At 48.4% G+C, this 21781-nt stretch overlaps 4 protein-coding genes across 9 annotated transcripts in view; 2 read left to right on the forward strand and 2 right to left on the reverse strand.

Moving 5' to 3' along the window:
• Nucleotides 1–21781, forward strand: part of wdr53 (WD repeat domain 53) — an 81540-nt gene that overhangs the window by 58299 nt on the left and 1460 nt on the right. Inside the window, exons 1-2 of one of the 4 annotated variants that reach the window (XM_062472705.1) lie at nt 18329–18464; nt 19821–20307. In XM_062472705.1, coding sequence (XP_062328689.1) covers nt 19825–20307 — 483 coding nt within the window. In that variant the 5' untranslated portion in view covers nt 18329–18464; nt 19821–19824. Of the gene's footprint in view, nt 1–18328; nt 18465–18910; nt 19019–19805; nt 20308–21781 lie in introns of those variants that run through there. The other 3 variants (XM_062472706.1, XM_062472707.1, XM_062472708.1) reach the window with 3 other exon arrangements.
• gfm1 (G elongation factor, mitochondrial 1) lies at nt 203–13481 on the forward strand. The gene is made up of 18 exons (XM_062472827.1): nt 203–383; nt 534–686; nt 822–954; nt 1335–1539; nt 1860–1976; nt 2197–2347; nt 2533–2687; nt 3021–3105; nt 3443–3580; nt 3894–3995; nt 4360–4416; nt 5288–5425; nt 5607–5689; nt 11605–11767; nt 12087–12231; nt 12419–12579; nt 12706–12759; nt 12912–13481. Exons 1-18 carry the CDS (start codon nt 309–311, stop codon nt 13041–13043), a joined length of 2247 nt encoding a protein of 748 aa, XP_062328811.1. The 5' UTR covers nt 203–308; the 3' UTR covers nt 13044–13481.
• Nucleotides 5822–13803, reverse strand: lxn (latexin). Of its 2 annotated transcripts, none has more exons than XM_062472828.1 (7): nt 13584–13803; nt 10506–10688; nt 7650–7712; nt 6908–7082; nt 6578–6714; nt 6400–6462; nt 5822–6283 (listed from the first exon to the last, which is right to left on the reverse strand). In XM_062472828.1, exons 1-7 carry the CDS (start codon nt 13689–13691, stop codon nt 6170–6172), a joined length of 843 nt encoding a protein of 280 aa, XP_062328812.1. In that variant the 5' UTR covers nt 13692–13803; the 3' UTR covers nt 5822–6169. The 2 variants fall into 2 exon arrangements, with proteins under 2 accessions (XP_062328812.1, XP_062328814.1); XM_062472830.1 differs by having other exon boundaries at nt 6578–6710; nt 6904–7082; nt 13584–13801.
• On the reverse strand, nt 14111–17481 carry neu4 (sialidase 4). 2 transcript variants are annotated; one of them, XR_009931642.1, is made up of 4 exons: nt 16544–17481; nt 16120–16375; nt 14269–15653; nt 14111–14216 (listed from the first exon to the last, which is right to left on the reverse strand). XR_009931642.1 is itself a non-coding variant. In XM_062473714.1 (3 exons), exons 1-3 carry the CDS (start codon nt 16745–16747, stop codon nt 14422–14424), a joined length of 1692 nt encoding a protein of 563 aa, XP_062329698.1. In that variant the 5' UTR covers nt 16748–17481; the 3' UTR covers nt 14135–14421. The 2 variants fall into 2 exon arrangements, 1 of the variants encoding a protein (XP_062329698.1); XM_062473714.1 differs by having other exon boundaries at nt 14135–15653.

The raw sequence follows: 21781 nt of genomic DNA on the forward strand, positions 1-21781 counted from the left end.
TTAATATTACTTAATATGGTTAAAATTCATAATTTTGATCAAATTTGTATTCGCCCCACAATTTTGTTTAACATTCTGCATCAATGTTTTTGTACAGACATGTTTTTTTTCAATGCATATACTAGAGCTTTACCTAGCACTTTTATTTTGAAGGCAAACCGGGAAGCAGGAAGTTTTGATGCCATAAACCGGAAGTACCGCTCTGGTGTTCCTGGTTAAGTCGCTGGTGTCGGCGTGACTTTCAACGGGTTGACTGACATCCAGTGGGGAATTGTGTTGCCAAACCAGTCCACCACTTTACCGGCAAAATGCGACTTCTAAAAGCAGGCATGACTTTAAGTCAAACACATCTACGGAAACCGGCAACCGTCACATTGAAGAAGGTAAGATAAATAGTCTGCAGACAGACCCTAACATTGTTTTTGTAACGTGCTGCTGAACGTAACTTTGCAGGTAGCGAGCTAGCTAACGTTACTATTTGTATGTGTTGCGTAATGTCCTAAAACGTCTCTAATAATTACTATCTTTACCAGATGTTGATGAATAGTTGGCGATCATGCTCCTCCGGCCTCATCCCCAACGAAAGGATTCGTAACATCGGTATATCCGCTCACATCGACTCGGGGAAGACCACCCTGACCGAACGTGTCCTTTACTACACCGGCAGAATAGCAGAGATTCACGAGGTGAGCTATGGATATCCGTTTTTACTGCGTGTAAACCGTCTTGCCCGTTTTAATAAACTTGTTCTTGTCAGTCATTGAATCAGTTAGTTTGGGAATCTGAGTATTCATATAAATGCCTTGTTGTTTTGTGTGCAGGTTAAGGGGAAGGATGGAGTCGGAGCCACCATGGACTCCATGGAGCTAGAACGTCAGCGGGGCATCACCATCCAGTCAGCAGCTACCTACACCATGTGGAAGGAACACAACATCAACATCATAGACACACCAGGTACAGCTAGCGGGTACAGTCAGCAGCTACCTACACCATGTGGAAGGAACACAACATCAACATCATAGACACACCAGATACAGCTAGCGAGGCCGTGAGGGGGCCTGTGGACTAACACCAAAATGTATAGCTGTCTGGTGATCTTGTGGACGTACCCAGCCGAAAGATAATATTAATAATGTATTCATTATTAGATGTTTTTGTCCAAAGGGAAGTACAGGATGAATTTGAACTTGCAACCTCTAGATCTACAGTAAAAAGCTCTCCCACTGTATTACACCTGTACCCTTTATTTATTCTCATCTCCCTATCTCTCTCCCTTCCTCTGTCTCCCCCCTCCACTCCCCTCTCTCTCCCCTCCTCCTCTCTCCCACCTGCAGGTCATGTGGACTTCACCATTGAGGTGGAGCGGGCGCTGCGTGTGTTGGACGGAGCAGTTTTGGTGCTGTGTGCGGTGGGAGGCGTGCAGTGCCAGACCATGACCGTGAACAGGCAGATGAAGCGCTACAACGTCCCCTTTCTCACCTTCATCAACAAGCTGGACCGCACAGGCTCCAACCCCAGCCGGGCCTTGCAGCAGCTCAGGTGACGTCAAGGGTCAACTCCAGGGTAAAATGTGGAAAAGCGGATCTTTAACTGATTAAATGTTTGGCCCCAGTATGGTCCCTTCAAACAGGTTTCAAAGTTTAATTGTATAAAATGTGAGAGAAAGTGTTTTACCTTTGTTGGTATTTTGAAGCTTAAACGGTAAAAGGAAAAACTATTATTCACCATATCTGGGAATAGCTCTGTGGGTAGGATGAGCAGTGTTTCATTGCAGATAGAAGTGACATCTTCCTCCCTATATCGCTTTAGATGTAAGCATAAAATAAATTAACACATTGTTATTGTTACTGTGGGATCAGGACCAAGCTGAACCAAAACGCTGCGTTCCTGAACATTCCCATGGGCCTGGAGGGCCGGCTGAGGGGTGTCATCGACCTGGTGGAGGAGAGGAGCGTCTACTTCGACGGGCCCTTCGGGTACAAGCTGCTGCTATGGACCAGAGACACTCTGACTAGCGTTCATCTCTCTCTTTCTCCTCTCCCTCTCTTTCTCTCTCTGACTGTCGGTCTTCACTCTCTCTTCTTTCTCTCTCTCTCCTTTCTCTGACTGTCTCTCTGATTTTCTTTCTTCCCTTCTCCATCTCTCTCTCATATAAACATTTATACATATTAACCTCAGTCCCCCCCTCCCCCCCAGGCAGCAGCTCCGGTTCGCCGACATCCCCGGGGAGTTTCGAGCGGAGGCAGCCGAGCGGAGGCAGGAGCTGGTGGAGTGTGTGGCTAATGCTGACGATGTCCTGGGAGAGATGTTCCTGGAGGAGAGGGTCCCCACTGTCGCTGACCTGAAGGTGAGAGGGTCCCCACTGTCGCTGACCTGAAGGTGTGCGAGTGTGTAGATTTGTGTGTGTGTGCTTGTATAAATGTGTACGTGCTCTTGTCATTGAGCAATTAGGGGTGTCTATGCGGGAATATAGTAATGAACTTCAAATGGATGGCTCTGTCAAACCGTCCTGTAACACCCCCCCCCCCGCAGGCTGCTATCCGGCGGGCCACAATCCAGCGTCTCTTCAGCCCGGTTCTGGTGGGCAGTGCCCTGAAGAACAAGGGGGTCCAGCCTCTCTTGAACGCAGTTCTGGAGTACATGCCCAACCCCACAGAGGTCAACAACTACGCTATCCTCAACCAGGAGTGAGTCTCTCTTCCCTTGGTGGTGCTTGTAGACAGCAGGGTCAGGGGTGCAGAGTTCTACTTTGTGTTCAGGAACCAGCGTGAGCCAATCCAGACAGAGACCTGTGATCTGTGACGTAGCCGGGGTGGTGTGGGGAGGGGGGCGGCATGTGGGTCCAGTAGTTATGTGATGGTTAATCAGCATTGTTTTATCTGTCCTATTTGTGTTCAACTGCTGAATGGAGGTTAGGGTTATGCTGAATGGAGGTAGTTCAAAAAACTCAGTGTTTGTTGATCAGTGTCAGGGTGCCCCACCCCCCTGATGACCTGACCCTTGACCTTGCACTCCATCAGGGAGTCCGGCGACAGCAGCAAGATCCTGATGGACTCCAGTAGAGACGCTACCCAGCCGTTTGTTGGTCTGGCCTTCAAACTGGAGGTACGAGTCTAGACTGTCACCACCTTCCCCTGGTCAGCATTTACCTGGTTAGCATTTACCTGGTCAATATTCACCTGGTCAGCATTTACCTGGTCAATATTCACCTGGTCAGTATTCACTTGTTCAATATTCACCTGGTCATCACCTGGTCAGCATTTACCTGGTCAATATTCATCTGGTCAGTATTCACCTGGTCATCAACTGGTCAATATTCACCTGGTGATAGTATGGGTACAGCTCAGTGGTAGAGCAGGGGATGGGTATAGCTTAGTGGGGATGGGTATAGCTCAGTGGGGTGTACATCACTGTACATCACATAAGTGTGTTCTGTTGGTAGGCGGGCAGGTTTGGCCAGCTGACCTACGTGCGTGTGTACCAGGGCTGTGTAAGGAAGACAGAGAACATCTACAACACTCGTACCGGCAAGAAGGTCCGCGTACAGAGGCTGGTTCGTCTCCATGCCGACCAGATGGAGGTGAGACCCAGGAAGTGTGTAAACAGAAATTAAACAGGATGTAGCTTCATTGCTGAGGGGGGATGAACCTTCTTGGATTTGTTATATCTCAATGCTTGAGTTTCCTTCAGGATCAGTAAAGCTAATTGACTTGAGTTGCAAGCATGCAACCTTGATATACTGAGGGTTTAGGCCACAGGAGCTGATCTGTGGGCGTCTGGGAAGCTCTCTGGGACACGTGTGAAACCCTAACCCTTTGTGAAAAGGGCTGGACAAATAAAGTTTGATTTGACTGTGGCCTACCCCAAGGGTAACTTGTGTGTGTCTGTGCTAGGACGTGGAGGAGGTGCATGCAGGGGATATCTGTGCTCTATTTGGGATCGACTGTGCCAGCGGCGACACCTTCACCTCCAGAACCAGCACCAGCCTGTCCATGGTGGGTTGGCCCTCTGACAGAACCTGACTGTCTCCTGGCTCTCAGGGTCGTACTGGACTCTGAAAGTGGGGTCTTCTCTGGTTGGCCCTCTGACAGAACCACGCCTCCACTACTCTCATTTTAATTTATTGCACGTCAAGAGGTCGCAGATGCAGATCCCCCTGTGTTGCTGTGTGTCGCTTTACATGACAGCGTCTGCCCCTGCAACCTCTTAATCTGCCTAGTTCTTTACCCACTAGACTGTACCCAACTGTATCATAATGGAGACTGCAATCTAGCCCTGGATAAAAGCATCTACTAAATGAATGAGTGGTTAGTATATCCTGGATATTGTAACATGGCTCTTACTGTGTGTGGCCTGCAGGAGTCCATCCATGTCCCAGAGGCAGTGATCTCCATGTCCATGAAGCCTTTCAACAAGGTACGATACTAACCCTTTTAAATACTCATCTTAACCCTTATAAATACTAACCTTATCTCAATCTTACAGTGCCTTTATAGTTATGATTTCATTTTATATTGGCCAGTTTTTTAACAGCTACATACTGTACACTGTTTACATACAATAGCTTAAATTGTTTTATCTTGTATTCTTGTCAGCACTGTTGGAAGCCTGAAAATAGTGTTATGTATTATACATGACATCTGGGGCTAACCCTAACATTTATGTTATGTATTTATGTGCATTTGAAAATGACACCAGCATGTATTTGTTATTAGGGTTAGCATGACACCAGCATGTATTTATGTTATTGGGGTTAGCATGACACCAGCATGTATTTATGTTATTGGGGTTAGCATGACACCAGCATGTATTTATGTTATTGGGGTTAGCATGACACCAGCATGTATTTATGTTATTGGGGTTAGCATGACACCAGCTGTAGACAGGCCGTGATATACATACCAAACCCAGAATCTACCCCCCGACTCACCACCCATCTGTCGGCCTCTCTTCTCTGACTCACCACCCACCTGTCGGCCTCTCTTCTCTGACTCACCACCCACCTGTCGGCCTCTCTTCTGACTCACCACCCACCTGTCGGCCTCTCTTCTGACTCACCACCCACCTGTCGGCCTCTCTTCTGACTCACCACCCACCTGTCGGCCTCTCTTCTGACTCACCACCCACCTGTAGGCCTCTCTTCTCTGACTCACCACCCACCTGTCGGCCTCTCTTCTGACTCACCACCCACCTGTCGGCCTCTCTTCTCTGACTCACCACCCACCTGTCGGCCTCTCTTCTCTGACTCACCACCCACCTGTCGGTTTCTCTTCTCTGACTCTGGCAGAACGACATGGACAAGTTCTCCAAGGGCATCAACCGCTTCACCAGAGAAGACCCCACTTTCAGAGTCCAGTACGACCCTGAGAGCCAGGAGACAGTCATCTCAGGGATGGGAGAGCTGCACTTAGAGATCTACTCTCAGGTAGACACACACACCTGCAGATCTACTCTCAGGTAGACACACACACACACCTGCAGATCTACTCTCAGGTAGACACACACACACAGCTGAACCAGTACCAGTAGAGATCTCACCTTGCCGCCTCAGTGGATAAGATGTCAGTAATGAGCATCCATCACATGATCCTGCTGTGTGTCTGCAGAGGATGGAGAGGGAGTATAGCTGCCCCTGTGTGATGGGAAAACCCAAGGTGGCTTTCAGGGAGTCCATACTCAGCCCTGTACAGTAAGTACCCCGCACCGGGAAAACACATTCAGCCCCGTACAGTAAGTACCCTACACCGGGAAAAACACATTCAGCCAGATTCATAGTTTTTTTTTAAATATAATTGTATTCAATCTTCAGTTAAAAAAAATGTTGTACAGTGCTTAGATTGTAGTCTCAGGCTTCAAACAAAAGCAGGCATTGCATTTATGCTGTAATTGTATCACTCAGCATGACTACAGCTAACTGTCAAACGTGCTGCCTGAATTTATATCCCAGTTACATCTCAGAGGAGACATGAGAACTGTGTCGCCCAGCTGAAAAACATTGCACTGTGAACATCCTTAGTGATTTGGAGGTATGGGAGGGAAACAAGGTTAGGGGGGAGGGAGACAGGGGGAGAGGAGGTGAGGGAGGGAGAGGAGGTGGGAGGAAACTAATTGTTGTGAGGGAGGTGAGGTAGGGAAGAATAGGAGGTGATGGATGGAGGAATCTCTACTTCTAGTGATTGGGAGGGGTCACACAATGTTCACACTTGGGGATCCACTCTGTCTCCAACACTCTGACGCCCTCTGCTGGTGACCAGCTGACCAGCAGCTTCCAGGTTATAATCTCCTGTGAGCAGGACAGCATAGCGTTGGTGACACATAAGAGGTAGCATGATGCTGCAGTTAGCATGATCCTGGAGTTAGCATAATGCTAATGATGACTACTCTGGAATGTTTAGTTACCTGGGAAACCATCTCATGCAGCAAAACCTGATACTGGAACCTCAGCTGGGCGTTCTCAGTCTCCTGTGAGTGGGAGGGGGGGAGTGTGAGTGAGTGAGTGAGAGAGTGAGAGTGAGAGTGAGAGTGAGAGTGAGAGTGAGAGTGAGAGAGAGAGAGAGTGTGAGAGATCCCTCCTCACCAGCTGTGTGACACTGGCCACCTGGGCCAGGTTGTACAGAGTGCTCTCATTGGACTCCCTCAGCATGACCTCACTGGACACCACCTTCCCCAGGTTCCACAGCGCCTCCATGCTGGGGTCCACGTACCCGTAGCTGTCTGTTACAGAACACACACACACACATCACAGAGAGGAATGTGTAAAACATTCCTGGTAGGGTCGATGTTCCCATGAGGTATGTGTAGTAAGAGTGTTTATTTGGCAGATCTGCAGTCAGATGCTCTAACCACCGAGATACACCTATACCCCACTCAGTGTTTGTGTGCATGTGTGTGTGTGAAAGAGACATGCCTGGTATGTTTTCTGCTGACACCAGCATATTGCTGGCTCTGTGCTTCTGGTAGAAGGCCTCATCTAGAACTTGGGTGTTAATTTGAAGCAGCCCGTCACAGGTGGCCTGGACCAGGGGGGCGGCCTTGCCTTCTCCTCCCGGGAACACCACCTCCGCAGAGACGCTCTCTGTCCGCTGTGTGTGTGTGGGGGGGGGGGGATTGTGTAACCGTAAATACACAAACACATGCTTATCTCCATGGTAACACTGAGTTTACATCTCATTTACAACCCTGAACGATGTGTCATCCACTCCAGACTAGTCAGGTGAAGGTTAACATGTTCCTGGTAACCCTGGTAACCAAACACATTAGAATAACAAGACTCCAACCCCACACTGGCAGGTCAGCTCCCAGAAGATGCTTTCAGCCACAGTAGGGTTAGGGTGAAGTTTGTGGAAGGGTTAGGGTGAAGGGTGATGGTTGTGGAAGGGTTAGGGTGAAGGTTGTGGAAGGGTTAGGGTGAAGGGTGATGGTTGTGGAAGGGTTAGGGTGAAGGTTGTGGAAGGGTTAGGGTGAAGGGTGATGGTTATGGAAGGGTTGGGGTGAAGGTTATGGAAGTGTGAAGGGTTAGGGTGAAGGTTATGGAAAGGTTAGTGTGAAGGTTATGGAAGGAAGGATGAAGGTTATAGAATGGTGTAGAGTTAGGTTGAAGGTTATGGAAGGATTAGGGTTAGGGTGAAGGTTGGGGACAGCAGTCTTACGTTGGTGATTGTCTCTTGGACTGAGAGCTCCAGGTGGTACTTCCTGCCCAGCTCTGCCACTTCCTGTCAGGACAAGTGTAAGCTGATGTAATCATACCATATACATGGAAACCATAGTCATGGATGCATACAATAGAGAGTAAATAGGGATGGCCCTCCGACCTGCAGAGATGGTAAAATATAAAAAAATTATTTCAACTTTTAAAATCTCTTTTTTCTTTAAACCTTTTTCCTCACTCAGTGAAAGGAGAGGAAGGAGATCTACTTTTTTACAAATTTCTTAAAAAAAAAAAAATTCATCATTTCAAAACATGTTATTTTTTATAATCTTTTATTTTTTAAATAGTTTTTAAACCTTTCAAAACATTTTATTCCTCACTCAATGAAAGGAGAGAGGATAACTAGAGAGGGTACAATTTCTGGGGAAATTGTAGGGTGTGCTTGCTTGCGTCGGTTGCACAGGGGTCCGTTTTTGAATGACATTTTTACAACTGATATTTCTGTATATTTTATATAAAAATGCATACTTATTATTTATAAAGATTACATAGATTTAAAAGCTTTTTTTTTTTGCTGCTCATTTACAACTGAAAATACGAGTGAAGTGTAGAATGAAATAGATGTCTTCTCATTTCCCCTGCAAGAGGCAGCCTCATCGTTGAAACAAAACGAATAAATTTGGCAGACCGGTGTAAAAATTGACCTAATCTCTATGACTTAAACGTCATTTTAAGTTTTTCCCTTCTCATGATATTTTCAGGCATTTAGCCTACTCATTGCATTCATTAATAAAGAACCCCCTTTGAAGATTATTCTACGACGTTACCGGCAGTAGAAGATGGAATCGCGATTCAAACAGTACCATCTGCTAACTGAAAATATGCCCCTCAAAACGTAAATAAGCTTGACATTTATTTAGTGGAAAATCGCTCATTCATAAAAAGCTCACTGGTAGCGATCATTGTCAGTAACAACGCAAAATGCGATATAGCCCTGTGTGGAGAAGCTGCCCCGGTAAATTGTACTACTACGGTACAGTACTAGACTACTGCTGTGTTCGTCTCGGTAGCGATTGCGTTGGTTGAATTGGATTTAACGTTCCGTTGTACGGTTTAGGCTGAAATTAATCATTTTCATGAACAGATTGACAAAGTTTAGGCTGTGGCAATGAAGTTCAGGTTAGTAGTTAGATAGACTTTTGATTTAAGTAAGGGGAGTGCCGAACATGTTCTGTCGCCGTTTGACTTCCTACAGCTGTGTAGCTGTTTTTGTAGTGTCTCGCGTAGGCTACAGCGTTGCAGTGATACACTGGATTGAAACCACAGGTAATGATAATTTCACTCACAAATCGTTTACTTGTAATCTAATGTCATAATAAATCCTACAACGAAAATGTATATGTGAGGAATGTTTATTTTAACGAAAACAGATGCATCATAGACCACTGTAGTATGTGTTGCCCGGCCAACAGAGGCTAATGTCATGATGCTAATACTTCAGTGACATAGTAGACTACTGTTTCCGAAAGTAGATGTATTTCCTTAATAAAATCAGCTTATATTGTACATTACACGTCACAATTGTGTGTCATATCACAAAGTAAAATTAGTAAATAGTTATCACCCTGGCCTCTTTGCTTGTGGCGTTTCTGCAGCTCCCTTGCAGTAAAGCAGTTAGCTTAGCTATCTCCCAGAAGTTAACGAGCTGCTAAACTAATGTTCTGCTAGAGGTAGTCACGTGAGTTTTCGTGACGTTAGTGACGTAAGTAGCGTCATTGACTGTGGCTAGCAAGTTAGCCACCGCTAGCTTCACTTTTCGCCACAAAAACGTAACTTCAGCCTAAACCATGCAACGGAACGTAAATCCCAATAGAAGCAACTCAATCGCTACCAAGACGAAACTTTTGACACCTAGGTTGTCTAGGTAGGCCAAATATTGACTGAGTTTTAGGGGGGCAAAAATAAATAAAAATAATAATAATATATATGTGAGAGAACAAAGGTTGTGCTCTCGCCGAAGGCTTGAGCACACCCAATAATATATATGTGAGAGAACAAAGGTTGTGCCCTTGCCGAAGGCAAAGCACACCCAATAAGCCTAACACAGTAGATGAAAGCAGCCAGTACAGTAGAGTTCTCATCAAGGATGCAAAACGTAATTGTGATTATTTGTTTTTTTTCCCCTTGTTGCGTTGCTCCGTGGCTTTGTAGACTATCTTACGTTTATTGTGCGTGATACCCAGGAAATGAAAAAAACATTTCATTGGTAGATCCCCCCCCCCTCACCTCAGATCCCCATCCCCCCCCCTCACCTCAGATCCCCCTCACCTCAGATCCCCCCCCTCACCTCAGATCCCCCCCCTCACCTCAGATCCCCTCACCTCAGATCCCCCTCACCTCAGATCCCCCCCCTCACCTCAGATCCCCCCCCCCTCACCTCAGATCCCCCCCCCTCACCTCAGATCCCCCCCCCCCTCACCTCAGATCCCCCCCCCCTCACCTCAGATCCCCCCCCTCACCTCAGATCCCCCCCCTCACCTCAGATCCCCCCCTCACCTCAGATCCCCCCCTCACCTCAGATCCCCCCCCCCTCACCTCAGATCCCCCCCCTCACCTCAGATCCCCATCCCCCCCCCTCACCTCAGATCCCCCTCCCCCCCCTCACCTCAGATCCCCCTCCCCCCCCTCACCTCAGATCCCCCCCCCTCACCTCAGATCCCCTCACCTCAGATCCCCCCCCCCCTCACCTCAGATCCCCCTCCCCCCCCCTCACCTCAGATCCCCTCACCTCAGATCCCCCCCCCCTCACCTCAGATCCCCCCCCTTACCTTAGATCCCCCTCCCCCCCTCACCTCACCTCAGCGCTGGCCTTGTGAACCCTCTCCAGCGTGATGACTCTGTGGGGGGTTCCGTAGCGGGTGATGAGGTAGTGCTGAACCACCTTGGCTGCCCGCTGGGCAGGGTAATGACTCGGGTTCAAATTCCCTGTAGCCATGACAACGTCTGTCTCCTCCAACACCAACAGCTGGGCTACGTCTACCTGGCAACAGGGAGAGAAAGAGAGAGAGATGGAGAGAGCAATAAGAACTGAATGAACAGAAGTGGTAGTCGTCAGGGATGGGCAGAGAGGCAGTCTGCTCAGAGGGACTCTGACCTCCTGGTGAGATGAGGGACCTGCCTTAAGATAAGACAGCAGAGAAATGGAGGAGAGAAGGGAGAGAGACCGGAGAACCAAGCAGCTAAATGAGGAGAACCAGAAGAACTGAGAGACCGTGTTCTTGCCTGTTCTGGAGAGGAATGCTCGTCACTCTGTTTGCCCCAAGAGAGAAAGAGAGAGAGAGAGAGAGGCTAGCTGTCACACATGCCGGGACAGCTGTAGCTTTGAGAGAGAGTTAAACTACTTCCTGCTTCTTCTCAAGTCAGGAGTTCAGATTGGCCCGCCCCCTTTTAAAGAGACAGACACCATCTACTGCGTGTCTCTTGCACACACCATCTGTGACAGGGTCTGAAAGATAAAAGATACTACAGTCGTAGTGTTTGTGGTTTGGGTGACTAGTGTTAATATTTTAGTTAATACTAATACTGTAGTTATTAATGTATGTATTAATGTAGTTAATTAATTATTGTTACACCAAACTTGGTGACTGACATGGTGTCTTTTAGAACTATGCACTTGGATTTTCTGCCGCATTTTCTACAAGCAGTAATTGTATGTCTCTTTGAAGAAGAAAAAGCCTCTGGTAAATTAGTGGTTCTGAACTCTGGTGCTCAGTGACCCCTGTCCTGCAACCTGTTCCAACACCTGATTCTAATGAATTGTCGGAAACATCTAAAACATGCAGGGCAACCCTGATCTCAGGTCCCTGAGATCAGGGTTGAGAACCACTGTACTGAATGAATGAAATTAAAATATATTTGTTCAAAAACAACTGACGTTTTCATGTGTCCATCCTCAGGTTTGACTTCACACACAAGAAGCAGTCGGGCGGTTCTGGCCAGTACGGGAAGGTGGTTGGGGCCCTGGAGCCCCTGGACCCAGAACAAAACACCAAACTAGAGTTTGAGGATCAGACAATTGGAACCAACGTCCCCAAGCAGTTTGTACCAGCTGTAGAGAGGGTGAGGACAGATCTGCAGTCGAATGCTTTACCACCAAGCTACACCTATCCCCATTTATACCACCAAGCTACACCTGTCCCCATTTATACCACCAAGCTACACCTATCCCCATTTATACCACCAAGCTACACCTATCCCCATTTATACCACCAAGCTACACCTATCCCCATTTATACCACCAAGCTACACCTGTCCCCATTAATAGGACTCACTATGTAGGTGTTTCTTTCCTCTTCCTCTTCTCATCCCCCGCTTCCTCCTTCCCCTCATCCCTTCCCTCCTCTCATCCCTTCCCTCCTGTCATCCCCTCCTCCCTCAGGGGTTCAGAGAAGCGTGTGAGAAGGGTCCTCTGACGGGACACAAGATCTCGGGCGTGAGGTTCATCCTGGAGGACGGAGCTCATCACATGGTTGACTCCAACGAGATTTCCTTTATCCGCGCCGGGGAGGGCGCTCTCAAGCAGGGTAGGATGTGGACCAATCAGAACCCTTCACGCTTTCCCCCCCCCCCCCCCCACACACACACACACACACACGCACAGTATATCCTGTGTTTACATGCTGCTGTGTTTACATGCTGCTGTGTTTACATGCTGCTGTGTTTACATGCTGCTGTGTTTACATGCTGCTGTGTTTACATGCTGCCCTGCAGCCATGGAGAAGGCCAGTGTGACCGTGCTGGAGCCTGTCATGTCTGTCGAGATTGTGGCGCCGAACGAGTTCCAGGGCAACGTCATCGCCGGTGTCAACCGTCGCCATGGTGTCATCACGGGCCAGGATGGGGCAGAAGGCTACTTCACCCTCTACGCTGACGTGAGTGTCAACCCATACGTCATTCACCCAATCAATAAGCATCAACAAAGCCTCTGACCAATCACGGTTCACCAGCCTACAACTTCCTGCCAGCAGCATGTTGTAACCCTCCTTTTCTCCTCCCAGGTGCCTCTGAATGACATGTTTGGTTACGCCACGGAGCTGCGCTCCTGTACAGAGGTGAGGCTCTGCACCGCGCCGCTCTTACAGCACCGACACTCAGAACCATGTCACTCTCTATTAAGGAGTAAACTACAGTGCACCAGTGTACGATACATAGAAAAAAATATATACAATACATTTCTGAACTAAGAGGTTTGGTGTGTGTGCAGGGTAAAGGAGAGTACACCATGGACTACAGCAGGTACCAGCCCTGCATGTCCGACACTCAGGACCAGCTGATCAACAAACATCTGGAATCCACCGGACAGCTGCCCGCCAAGAAGGGGAAGTGGAAGAACTGAGCCTGGAGGACACACACACACACAGGACAACTACATGCAGCACTGCTCCTACTTGGTAGAGACACCCACAAGTTTGTTTTTAGTTTATGATCAGTACAAGACAGATATTTTGAACTGAGAAAGGAGGACACACACACACGGTCAACAAACTTTGCAGATGGTTTACCTCCATACTCATACTGGGATGCTCCTCAGCTTGTTTTTAAGACTTTGGGGCTGGGTTGTTTATTAAAAATATCCTAAAAACTTTCAGGAATACAATCTGAGATGAGAAATCAAATAGTACGTTACGTACGTTTGTGTGTTTATGACCTCAGTCCTCTGATCCCTCCTCACTGCCTAGGCGTCACGACAACTAAAAAGATCAACAACTTGGACTGGGGTGTGTCCAGAGACTGGTTTTGTACTATGTACAGCATATGTAATAAATGTGTAAAAAAAAAAAAAAGACTGAATAAGATTGATCTATTATCTAACCCTGCGTGTCCACGATAGCGTCGCTGTAGGTAACCCTCGCCTGCAGCCGCTAGACTCGCTCACCTCAGAGTGGAGCTCCAGAGAGCTGCTGGGAAGCTGCTCAGCTCCCGTCCCAGCCGTCAGAGGGGCAGTCAGCAGGGCAGTCAGCACCACCAACATTCTCCCCGTCATAGTCCCCTCTGTACAGGAACAGCAGGACAACAAAGCTTGAGGTTGGAGAACAGGAACAGCAGAATGTCGAGGAGCTGGAGGACATCTACAGGAATGCAGGCTGGGACTGAACCCCTCCTGGGGTTGGTTACGCAACACGGAGGGAGGAGATGGTTTTGAGAGGGTGTCCAGACCCAGCTGGGAAAGCTCTTGGTTTTCTCTTTATCTAAACAAAATTTTATAGCTCCTGCTCTCTCCGCTTGCACATGGCTTCAGAAAGTCTACCATAGTCAGCCTAGCTAGACATGATGCACTCATGAAGTAGTTGTTGCTGACTAATGACTTGATTTCCCAGAATGCAACTGGTGACAGGTGGCGTGAATAAAACAATCAGTCAAAGGTGGTAATAATCAGATCAAATAGATGCAAGAGACTGGTCACAACATTTCTTTCTTTTATTATGGTGCCTGTTCATCACAACACATCATGCAACCCTGTCTCTCAGCCTGTCTGTCTCTCCTCTCAGCCCCCATAACATGATCAACCCTGTCTCTCAGCCTGTCTGTCTCTCCTCTCAGCCCCCATAACATGATCAAACTTCTCTTCAGTGTTCAAGCTACATCAAGGCATGGATTGACTCATAGGTAGCCACAAATAACCGTTTTCAAATAGATCTATAATATTAGAACATGATTCAGTGTTTCTAGATGTGATTTTAACAGGATGCTGTGAGACTCATAACAACATGTGACTAGGACACAGAGCAGAGGTCAGACAGCTTCCGACGACCGGACGCTGGTCTCAGTGTCCCGAGGGCCGGCCGTGTGTGTGGAGGGGTGTGTGTGTGGTGGCCTGGACGTGTGTGTGTGTGGTGGCCTGGACGTGTGTGTGTGTGGTCCCAGGGGGTGTTCCTGGGGAGGTTATCTATCAGCTCGTAGAGGGTGAAGATGCTGAAAGAGATCTCATCATACGCCGTGTAGCTTCCGCACTCGAACAGGCAGGCAAAGGCCACAGCAGGGGGGTCTCCAGAGGGGGAGGGGCCCCCAGAGGGGGAGGGGCCTCCAGAGGGGGAGGGGCCCCCAGAGGGGGAGGGGCCCCCAGAGGGGGAGGGGCCCCCAGAGGAGGAGGGGCCCCCAGAGGAGGAGGGGCCTCCAGAGGAGGACGGGACGGGGTCTCCAGAGGAGGAGGGGCCTCCAGAGGAGGAGGGGCCTCCAGAGGAGGGCAGCAGCAGCCAGGCCAGATCAGAGTAGGCGCTGGGACCCTCGTAGATCACCCAGGGGCCGGACCAGCTGTCTGGGTCTCGGGGGAATGGGCTGAGGTACACTCCCAAGTCCCTCCGGGCATTGGGCCAAGTGGGGTGGGAGTACACCACCCATGTGGGGGTGAGGAAGTTCTGGGGAGGGCTGGGGGCCGGGCCGGGGCTGGGTCTGGGGGCCTGGTCTGGCTGAGGGCTGGGGTCAGGGTCGGGGCTGGGGTCAGGGCTGGGGTCAGGGCTGGGGGGTGCAGTGCAGGGTTCTGGGGCTCCTCCGTTCCTGCAGGAGGTCCAGTATCTGGAGCGTGTGGGGCAAGGGTGGAGGTGGAGGGGGGCAGGGAACCCCACCACGCTGCCATGGCAACCGTTCCTAGGCTCCACCAGCCTGCGGACGAGTTGGCCATCCTGGAAGGTGGCTCCGTCGTCCCGGCTCAGCGCCTGCACGCGGAACCCCAGCGGGCTGCGGGAGTTGCAGTATAGAACGTTGCTGCCGTCCTCCTCGTCCACAGACACCACCTGGCACTCCACGCTCTCCGGCCCCGGCACCGCCTCCCCGAAGCGCCAGGTGCGGCCGTGGGTGTCGCTGTAGAAGCAGAAGGCCCGGGGCGTGGTCTGGCACACCTGGCCAAAGCACTCCCTGCAGGTGATGAGGTAGGCGTAGGCCGGGACCAGCAGCCGGCCAGACTTCAACTGGATGCCGTGACCCGGGCCCAGGGCGAAGGTGGCCCAGTCTGAGGACCAGACACAGTTATCCAGAAAGATAAGGGATCAAGAAGTCGGCCAGAATTAAGTTAAAAAGATACACTATTGCAGGAGCGCCAAACAGAACAAGTTATCCAGTCCTAACCTGTGCTGGTGTCTCCTAGGCTAACCTGTGCTGGTGTCTCCTAGGCTAACCTGTGCTGGTGTCTCCTAGGCTAACCTGTTCTGGTATCTCCAATGCTAACCTGTGCTGGTGTCTCCTAGGCTAACCTGTGCTGGTGTCTCTTAGGCTAACCTGTGCTGGTGTCTCCTATGCTAACCTGTGCTGGTGTCTTCTATGCTAACCTGTGATGGTGTCTCCTAGGCTAACCTGTGCTGGTGTCTCTTATGCTAACCTGTGCTGGTGTCTCCTATGCTAACCTGTGATGGTGTCTTCTAGGCTAACCTGTGCTGGTGTCTCTTATGCTAACCTGTGCTGGTGTCTCCTATGCTAACCTGTGATGGTGTCTCCTATGACCCTGACGGTGAGGTCAATGGTGGGGCTCCAGGTGTCTCCATGGTCGCTGCTGGAGACGCAGCAGAGACGTGTCAGGTTCTTGCCGGTGATCAGCTGGTGGGCCTCCGAGGTGTGGCCGAGTACGGCAATGAAGAACAGGAAGAGCGTGCCAGTAAACTCGTCGTACACGGGACACGGGTTCATGGAGCGGTGCCCCTCCAGTCGCGCTGAGCCCAACACACGCATGCCCTCCCACTGGGGGGAGGGAAAGGGAGGTAAGATGAGAGACGTTTGTTCACATGTTCCTTTAGAAGGTGTCCAGTACTGACCACTACATCGTTCCTGTAGAAGGTGTCCAGTACCAACCTCTACATAGTTCCTGTAGGTGTCTAGTACTGACTTCTACATAGTTCCTGTACTGACCTCTACATAGTTCTTGTAGAAGGTGCCTTTCCTCATGACCAGCAGGTGTGCCTGGGAGTCGGAGGGACTCAGACGCTCCTCGCAGAACACCAGGAAGGAGGAGGAAGAGGGGAGGTAGAGCAGCGCAGGAACACGGTAGGTCACGCCATTCTCCTCCTTACGGAACAGTACTGAGCGAGCCGGGAAGTACGGTGACCTCATCATGCGTGTGTGTATGATAGGATGGAATAAAACGTATCATATGTGTGTGATTGGACAGAAAGGAATGTTAGAGCGTTTGTGTCTGTGATAAGATAGGATGGGATAGAATAATGATTGTGTGTTTAGGTAAAAGAGAAAGAAGAGGGGAAGTCCTCGACCTGCAGCTCAGCTCAGTGCAGCTCCAAGAAAGGAGAAAGCAGAGAAAGAAGGGGGGGAAAGAGAGCTAAGGGTCTTAGTGTTCTCCAGTCCTGTGTGTTTGTGTACAGGGGGAGTTAGTTAGTTAGTTAGTTTGGTGAGAGACGAGTCTAGTTTGGTGAGCCAGTCTTTCTGCTGACGGAAGTACAGAGAGAGTGGCGAGTGTGGGTGTGGATGTTGAGATAAGTCAGCATTCTTCCCTGGAGGCTCTACTAACGATCATGAACCAAACCATGACTAGTACTTTCCTACTCCCTCCTAAAACCTTCCAATGGTTTTACTCTCAGAATTTGACCCTCTAATATACTTTGAAACATTCTTCCAATGAAAAACAGAAGTGTTAACATAATTCTCTATACAGTTCAGTAACCATTTAAAAACAACATTAAAAAAAAATACATGTACATGCGGTTCAGTTTAAAAACTGCATGTACATGAACTGAACTGGCTTTGTGCAGTTAAGTTTGAGAACTATGAATGAAGAAACAATGAAGTACTCACAATCAAGTGGTTAAAGGGACTGGCTGGGTCAGGGTTCTGTGTGTCAGTGTGTACGTATGTGGAAGTGTGAGTGAGAGAGAGAGAGAGAGAGAGAGAGAGAGAGAGAGAGAGAGAGAGAGAGAGAGAGAGAGAGAGAGAGAGAGAGAGAGAGAGAGAGAGAGAGAGAGAGAGAGAGAGAGAGAGAGAGAGAGAGAGAGAGAGAGAGAGAGAGTGAGAGAGAGAGAGAGAGAGTGAGAGAGAGAGAGAGAGAGAGAGAGAGAGAGAGAGAGAGAGAGAGAGAGAGAGAGAGAGAGCTGCTTTGCCCTCTGTTCTATGTATTCACTGACCCAGAAATGGGGACTCATCAGATCTGCTGCTCTGGATGAACTAACAGAAAACAATGCTACTATTCAGTGTGTCATTGTTCGAGAGAGAGAGACTCTTACATTGTCCAAAGCAAGCTGGGAGAGCATGAGGCAGATCACTGTCATAATGAGCAGAAACAGTCCCTTCTGCCAATTATTCTAGTTGTTGAAGACAACAGGTCATTTCTGCTGGCTAGTCTTTGGCCTGTCAGGGTATGAGTAAAGGACAGATCAGTCTGATAACTTTACAACACACATTTTGTATGAGCTGTAAGTATGCTACAGTATAGTACACATACATGTACATTCAGCCATTTAGCAGACGCTCTTATCCAGAGCGATTTACAGTGAGTACAGGGACATTCCCCCGAAGCAAGTAGGATGAAGTGCCTTGCCCAAGGACACGACGTCATTTGGCACGACTGCGAATCGAACCAGCAAATTCAGATTAATAGCCCGATTCCCTAACCGCTCAGCCATCTGATCTGTTTATGTACAGAACATTGTATTCGTTGTGTCTAAAACAAATACCAGACTAGTAGCTATGCAGTTGGTTTGATACTGACACAGTCCCTAGGTTACTGGCTGTTAGTCCTGTCAATCAACAACCTTACGTGGCGTCATTAATGTGCGACTCTGCCTCACATGAGTTGAGCAGCAGCGTCAACAAAAATTAAAAGGTATTAAGAATATTTTTTCACGAAGGTTGCTATTTGTGTTAACTTCGATTTGGTGAGCTTATGTAGCTATCTGTTAGGATATCATTGATAAATCAAATGTATTAAAAAAGCCACATCTTGCTAGCTAGCTGACGTTAGCAATCAAGCTAGTGCACTGCAAACTAGCTAAAATGTATATTAAAATAATTATAGTGTTAAGTCTAACGCTATACGCCTGAAGGATATTTCATCGTACTTTAGTTTTAAATAGACATTAGTGCTAAACTTTATCCTTGCTCAGTGGAACGAACAGTTACTAGCTAGATACATTTGTCTAAGGGTAAGGCAAGGGTGTGTTTGTATTGATATGTTCACGTAGGAGGCTGTAATTTGGCGCAGGGGCAATATAAGATGTGTCATTATCGGAGTTACAAAATTAACGGTAAAACGTTGTTATCTCGAGTGTTTGACGATATTGGGGCCCCGAACGTTGGAGTTTGAATGGACGTTAACGGGACCCCTAATAGGTTGCCAACTGTGTCACTATGAAAATGTGACCTGTTGCAGCAGTGCGGGTATGGTTGTGTGAATATACAGTGAATTGTTTTAAGCCATTTGTCATGATTGCGTTTGTGATTGGATGATGCCAGGTATATCGGTGATCATTCTCAAGTGTCGTGATTAGCACTGTTGGTGTTCTATCTGGAAACGGGACAAGGGAGGTCACGTATGAGACAAATTAATTAGGCCCAATATAAGGGACGTTCCGGCTAATACGGAAAGTTGTCAATCCTACTTACACTACAGTAGTTGCAGTATCAAGTTTCAAACTATTGATGAACTATTTATCTTGCTTGACGGCTGATTCGAAAACCATGCCAATTTTAATATGTAAAGTGAGGTACTTGTTTTAGAAAACAGTGCTAACTGTACTGTCTGCGTTCTTGGGTCACCATTAGGGCTGCAACAAACGATTATTTAAATTAAAAGTCCCCATGCTAGGTCGCTTTCATCTATGCAAACCAAACGATCACTTTTCTGCAATAATCTTTTTTTTTTTTTAATAAAAAATATTTTTATTAACTCTAGGTGCCCGTTCCACTAGTAATTGGAATTTTCGAGTGTTTAAAATGGGCGTCCTACTGTCTAACCGCTGTCTGTGGACACGTTGCTACCCTGTTAGTAGGCCTATGCGTGAAATACGATTTAGCCCGTTTTTAGCAACTGGTGTCGCTAACAACAGCTATCCTGGCTAGTTGTATGGTTCCTCTCGTGCCGGGATGTTTCCGCTTTAAATGCTCCAAGTTAACATGCACGTTGTGCTCCCATGAAAGGAAAGTTCTGCTTTAAACATCTTAATAGACTCCTCGTTCTCAGGTCGATGTCCAGGCGGTGGACTGGAGCCCCCCCTGGGCCGGTGCTGTGTGTTGGGGCTGCAGCGGGGCTGCACGGCCTGCTGGCCTCCGGCTCGGAGGGGGGGGCGGTGAGGGTGTGGAGCCAGGAGGGCTTGGTGGTGGGCAGCCTGAGCCTCCCTACGGAGGAAGACGTCACCAGCGCCGTGTTCTCCCCCACCGGCCTGCTGTACGTAGCACATGGGGAGACGGTGAGCGTGCTGGACCCCCGCAGCCTAAAGGGGGCGGTCCAGGAGCTGCGGGGGGCCGGCGAGGAGGAGATCAACGCGCTGGCGCTGGACGAGAGTGGCGGCCTGCTGGCTTTGGCTGACGACACAGGAGCAGTGAGGGTGCTGGAGCTGCCAGGGGGTAGGCTGAACCGGACGCTGAGGAGACACACCAACATCTGCTCCTCCATCGCCTTCCGCCCTCACAGGCCCAACAACCTGGTGTCTGCTGGGCTGGACATGCAGGTGAGGAGGGGGACATGTATTTACCAGTGTACAGTTAGGTCCATAAATATTTGGACATTGACACAATTTATCATTTTGGCTCTGTATACATTTTGGCTCTGTATACCACCACAATGGATTTGAAATGAAACAATCAAGATGTGCTTTAAGTGCAGACTTTCAGCTTTAATTTCAGGGTATTTGCATCCAAATCAGGTGAACGGTGTAGGAATTACAACACATTTTATATGTGGCCCCCCCCTTTTTAAGGGACCAAAAATAATTGGACAAACTAACATAATCATAAATCTAATTGTCACTTTTAATACTTGGTTGCAAATCCTTTGCAGTCAATGACAGCCTGAAGTCTGGAACCCATAGACATCACCAGACGCTGGGTTTCGTCCCTGGTGATGCTCTGCCAGGCCTCTACTGCAACTGTCTTCAGTTCCTGCTTGTTCTTGGGGCATTTTCCCTTCAGTTTTGTCTTTAGCAAGTGAAATGCATGCTCAATTGAATTTTGCAGAACATTCCACTTCTTTGCCTTAAAAAACTCTTTGGTTGCTTTCGCAGTATGCTTCGGGTCATTGTCCATCTGCACTGTGAAGCGCCGTCCTATGAGTTCTGAAGCATTTGGCTGAATCTGAGCAGATAATATTGCCCGAAACACTTCAGAATTCATCCTACTGCTTTTGTCAGCAGTCACATCATCGATAAATACAAGGGAACCAGTTCCATTGGCAGCCATACATGCCCACGCCATAACACTACCTCCACCATGCTTCACTGATGAGGTGGTATGCTTTGGATCATGAGCAGTTCCTTCCCTTCTCCATACTCTTCTCTTCCCATCATTCTGGTACAAGTTGATCTTGGTCTCATCTGTCCATAGGATGTTGTTCCAGAACTGTACAGGCTCTTTTAGATGTTTTTTGGCAAACTCTAATCTGGTCTTCCTGTTTTTGAGACTCACCAATGGTTTACATCTTGTGGTGAACCCTCTGTATTTACTCTGGTGAAGTCTTCTCTTAATTTTTGACTTTGACACAGATACGCCTACCTCCTGGAGAGTGTTCTTGATCTGGCCAACTGTTGTGAAGGGGTTTTTCTTCACCAGGGAAAGAATTCTTCTGTCATCCACCACAGTTGTTTTCCGTGGTCTTCCGGGTCTTTTGGTGTTGCTGAGCTCACCAGTGCGTTCTTTCTTTTTAAGAATGTACCAAACAGTTGATTGAGCCACACCTAATGTTTTTGCTATCTCTCTGATAGGTTTGTTTTGATTTTTCAGCCTAACGATGGCTTGCTTCACTGATGGTGACAGCTCTTTGGACTTCATATTGAGAGTTGACAGCAACAGATTCCAAACACAAATACCATACTTGAAATGAACTCTAGACCTTTTATCTGCTCCTTGTCAATGAAATAACGAACTCCCATGAGGGAATAACATACACCTGGCCATGGAACATCTGAGCAGCCAATTGTCCAATTACTT

The sequence above is a fragment of the Osmerus eperlanus genome, chromosome 11, assembly GCF_963692335.1.
Source record: "Osmerus eperlanus chromosome 11, fOsmEpe2.1, whole genome shotgun sequence".
Taxonomy (NCBI): domain Eukaryota; kingdom Metazoa; phylum Chordata; class Actinopteri; order Osmeriformes; family Osmeridae; genus Osmerus; species Osmerus eperlanus.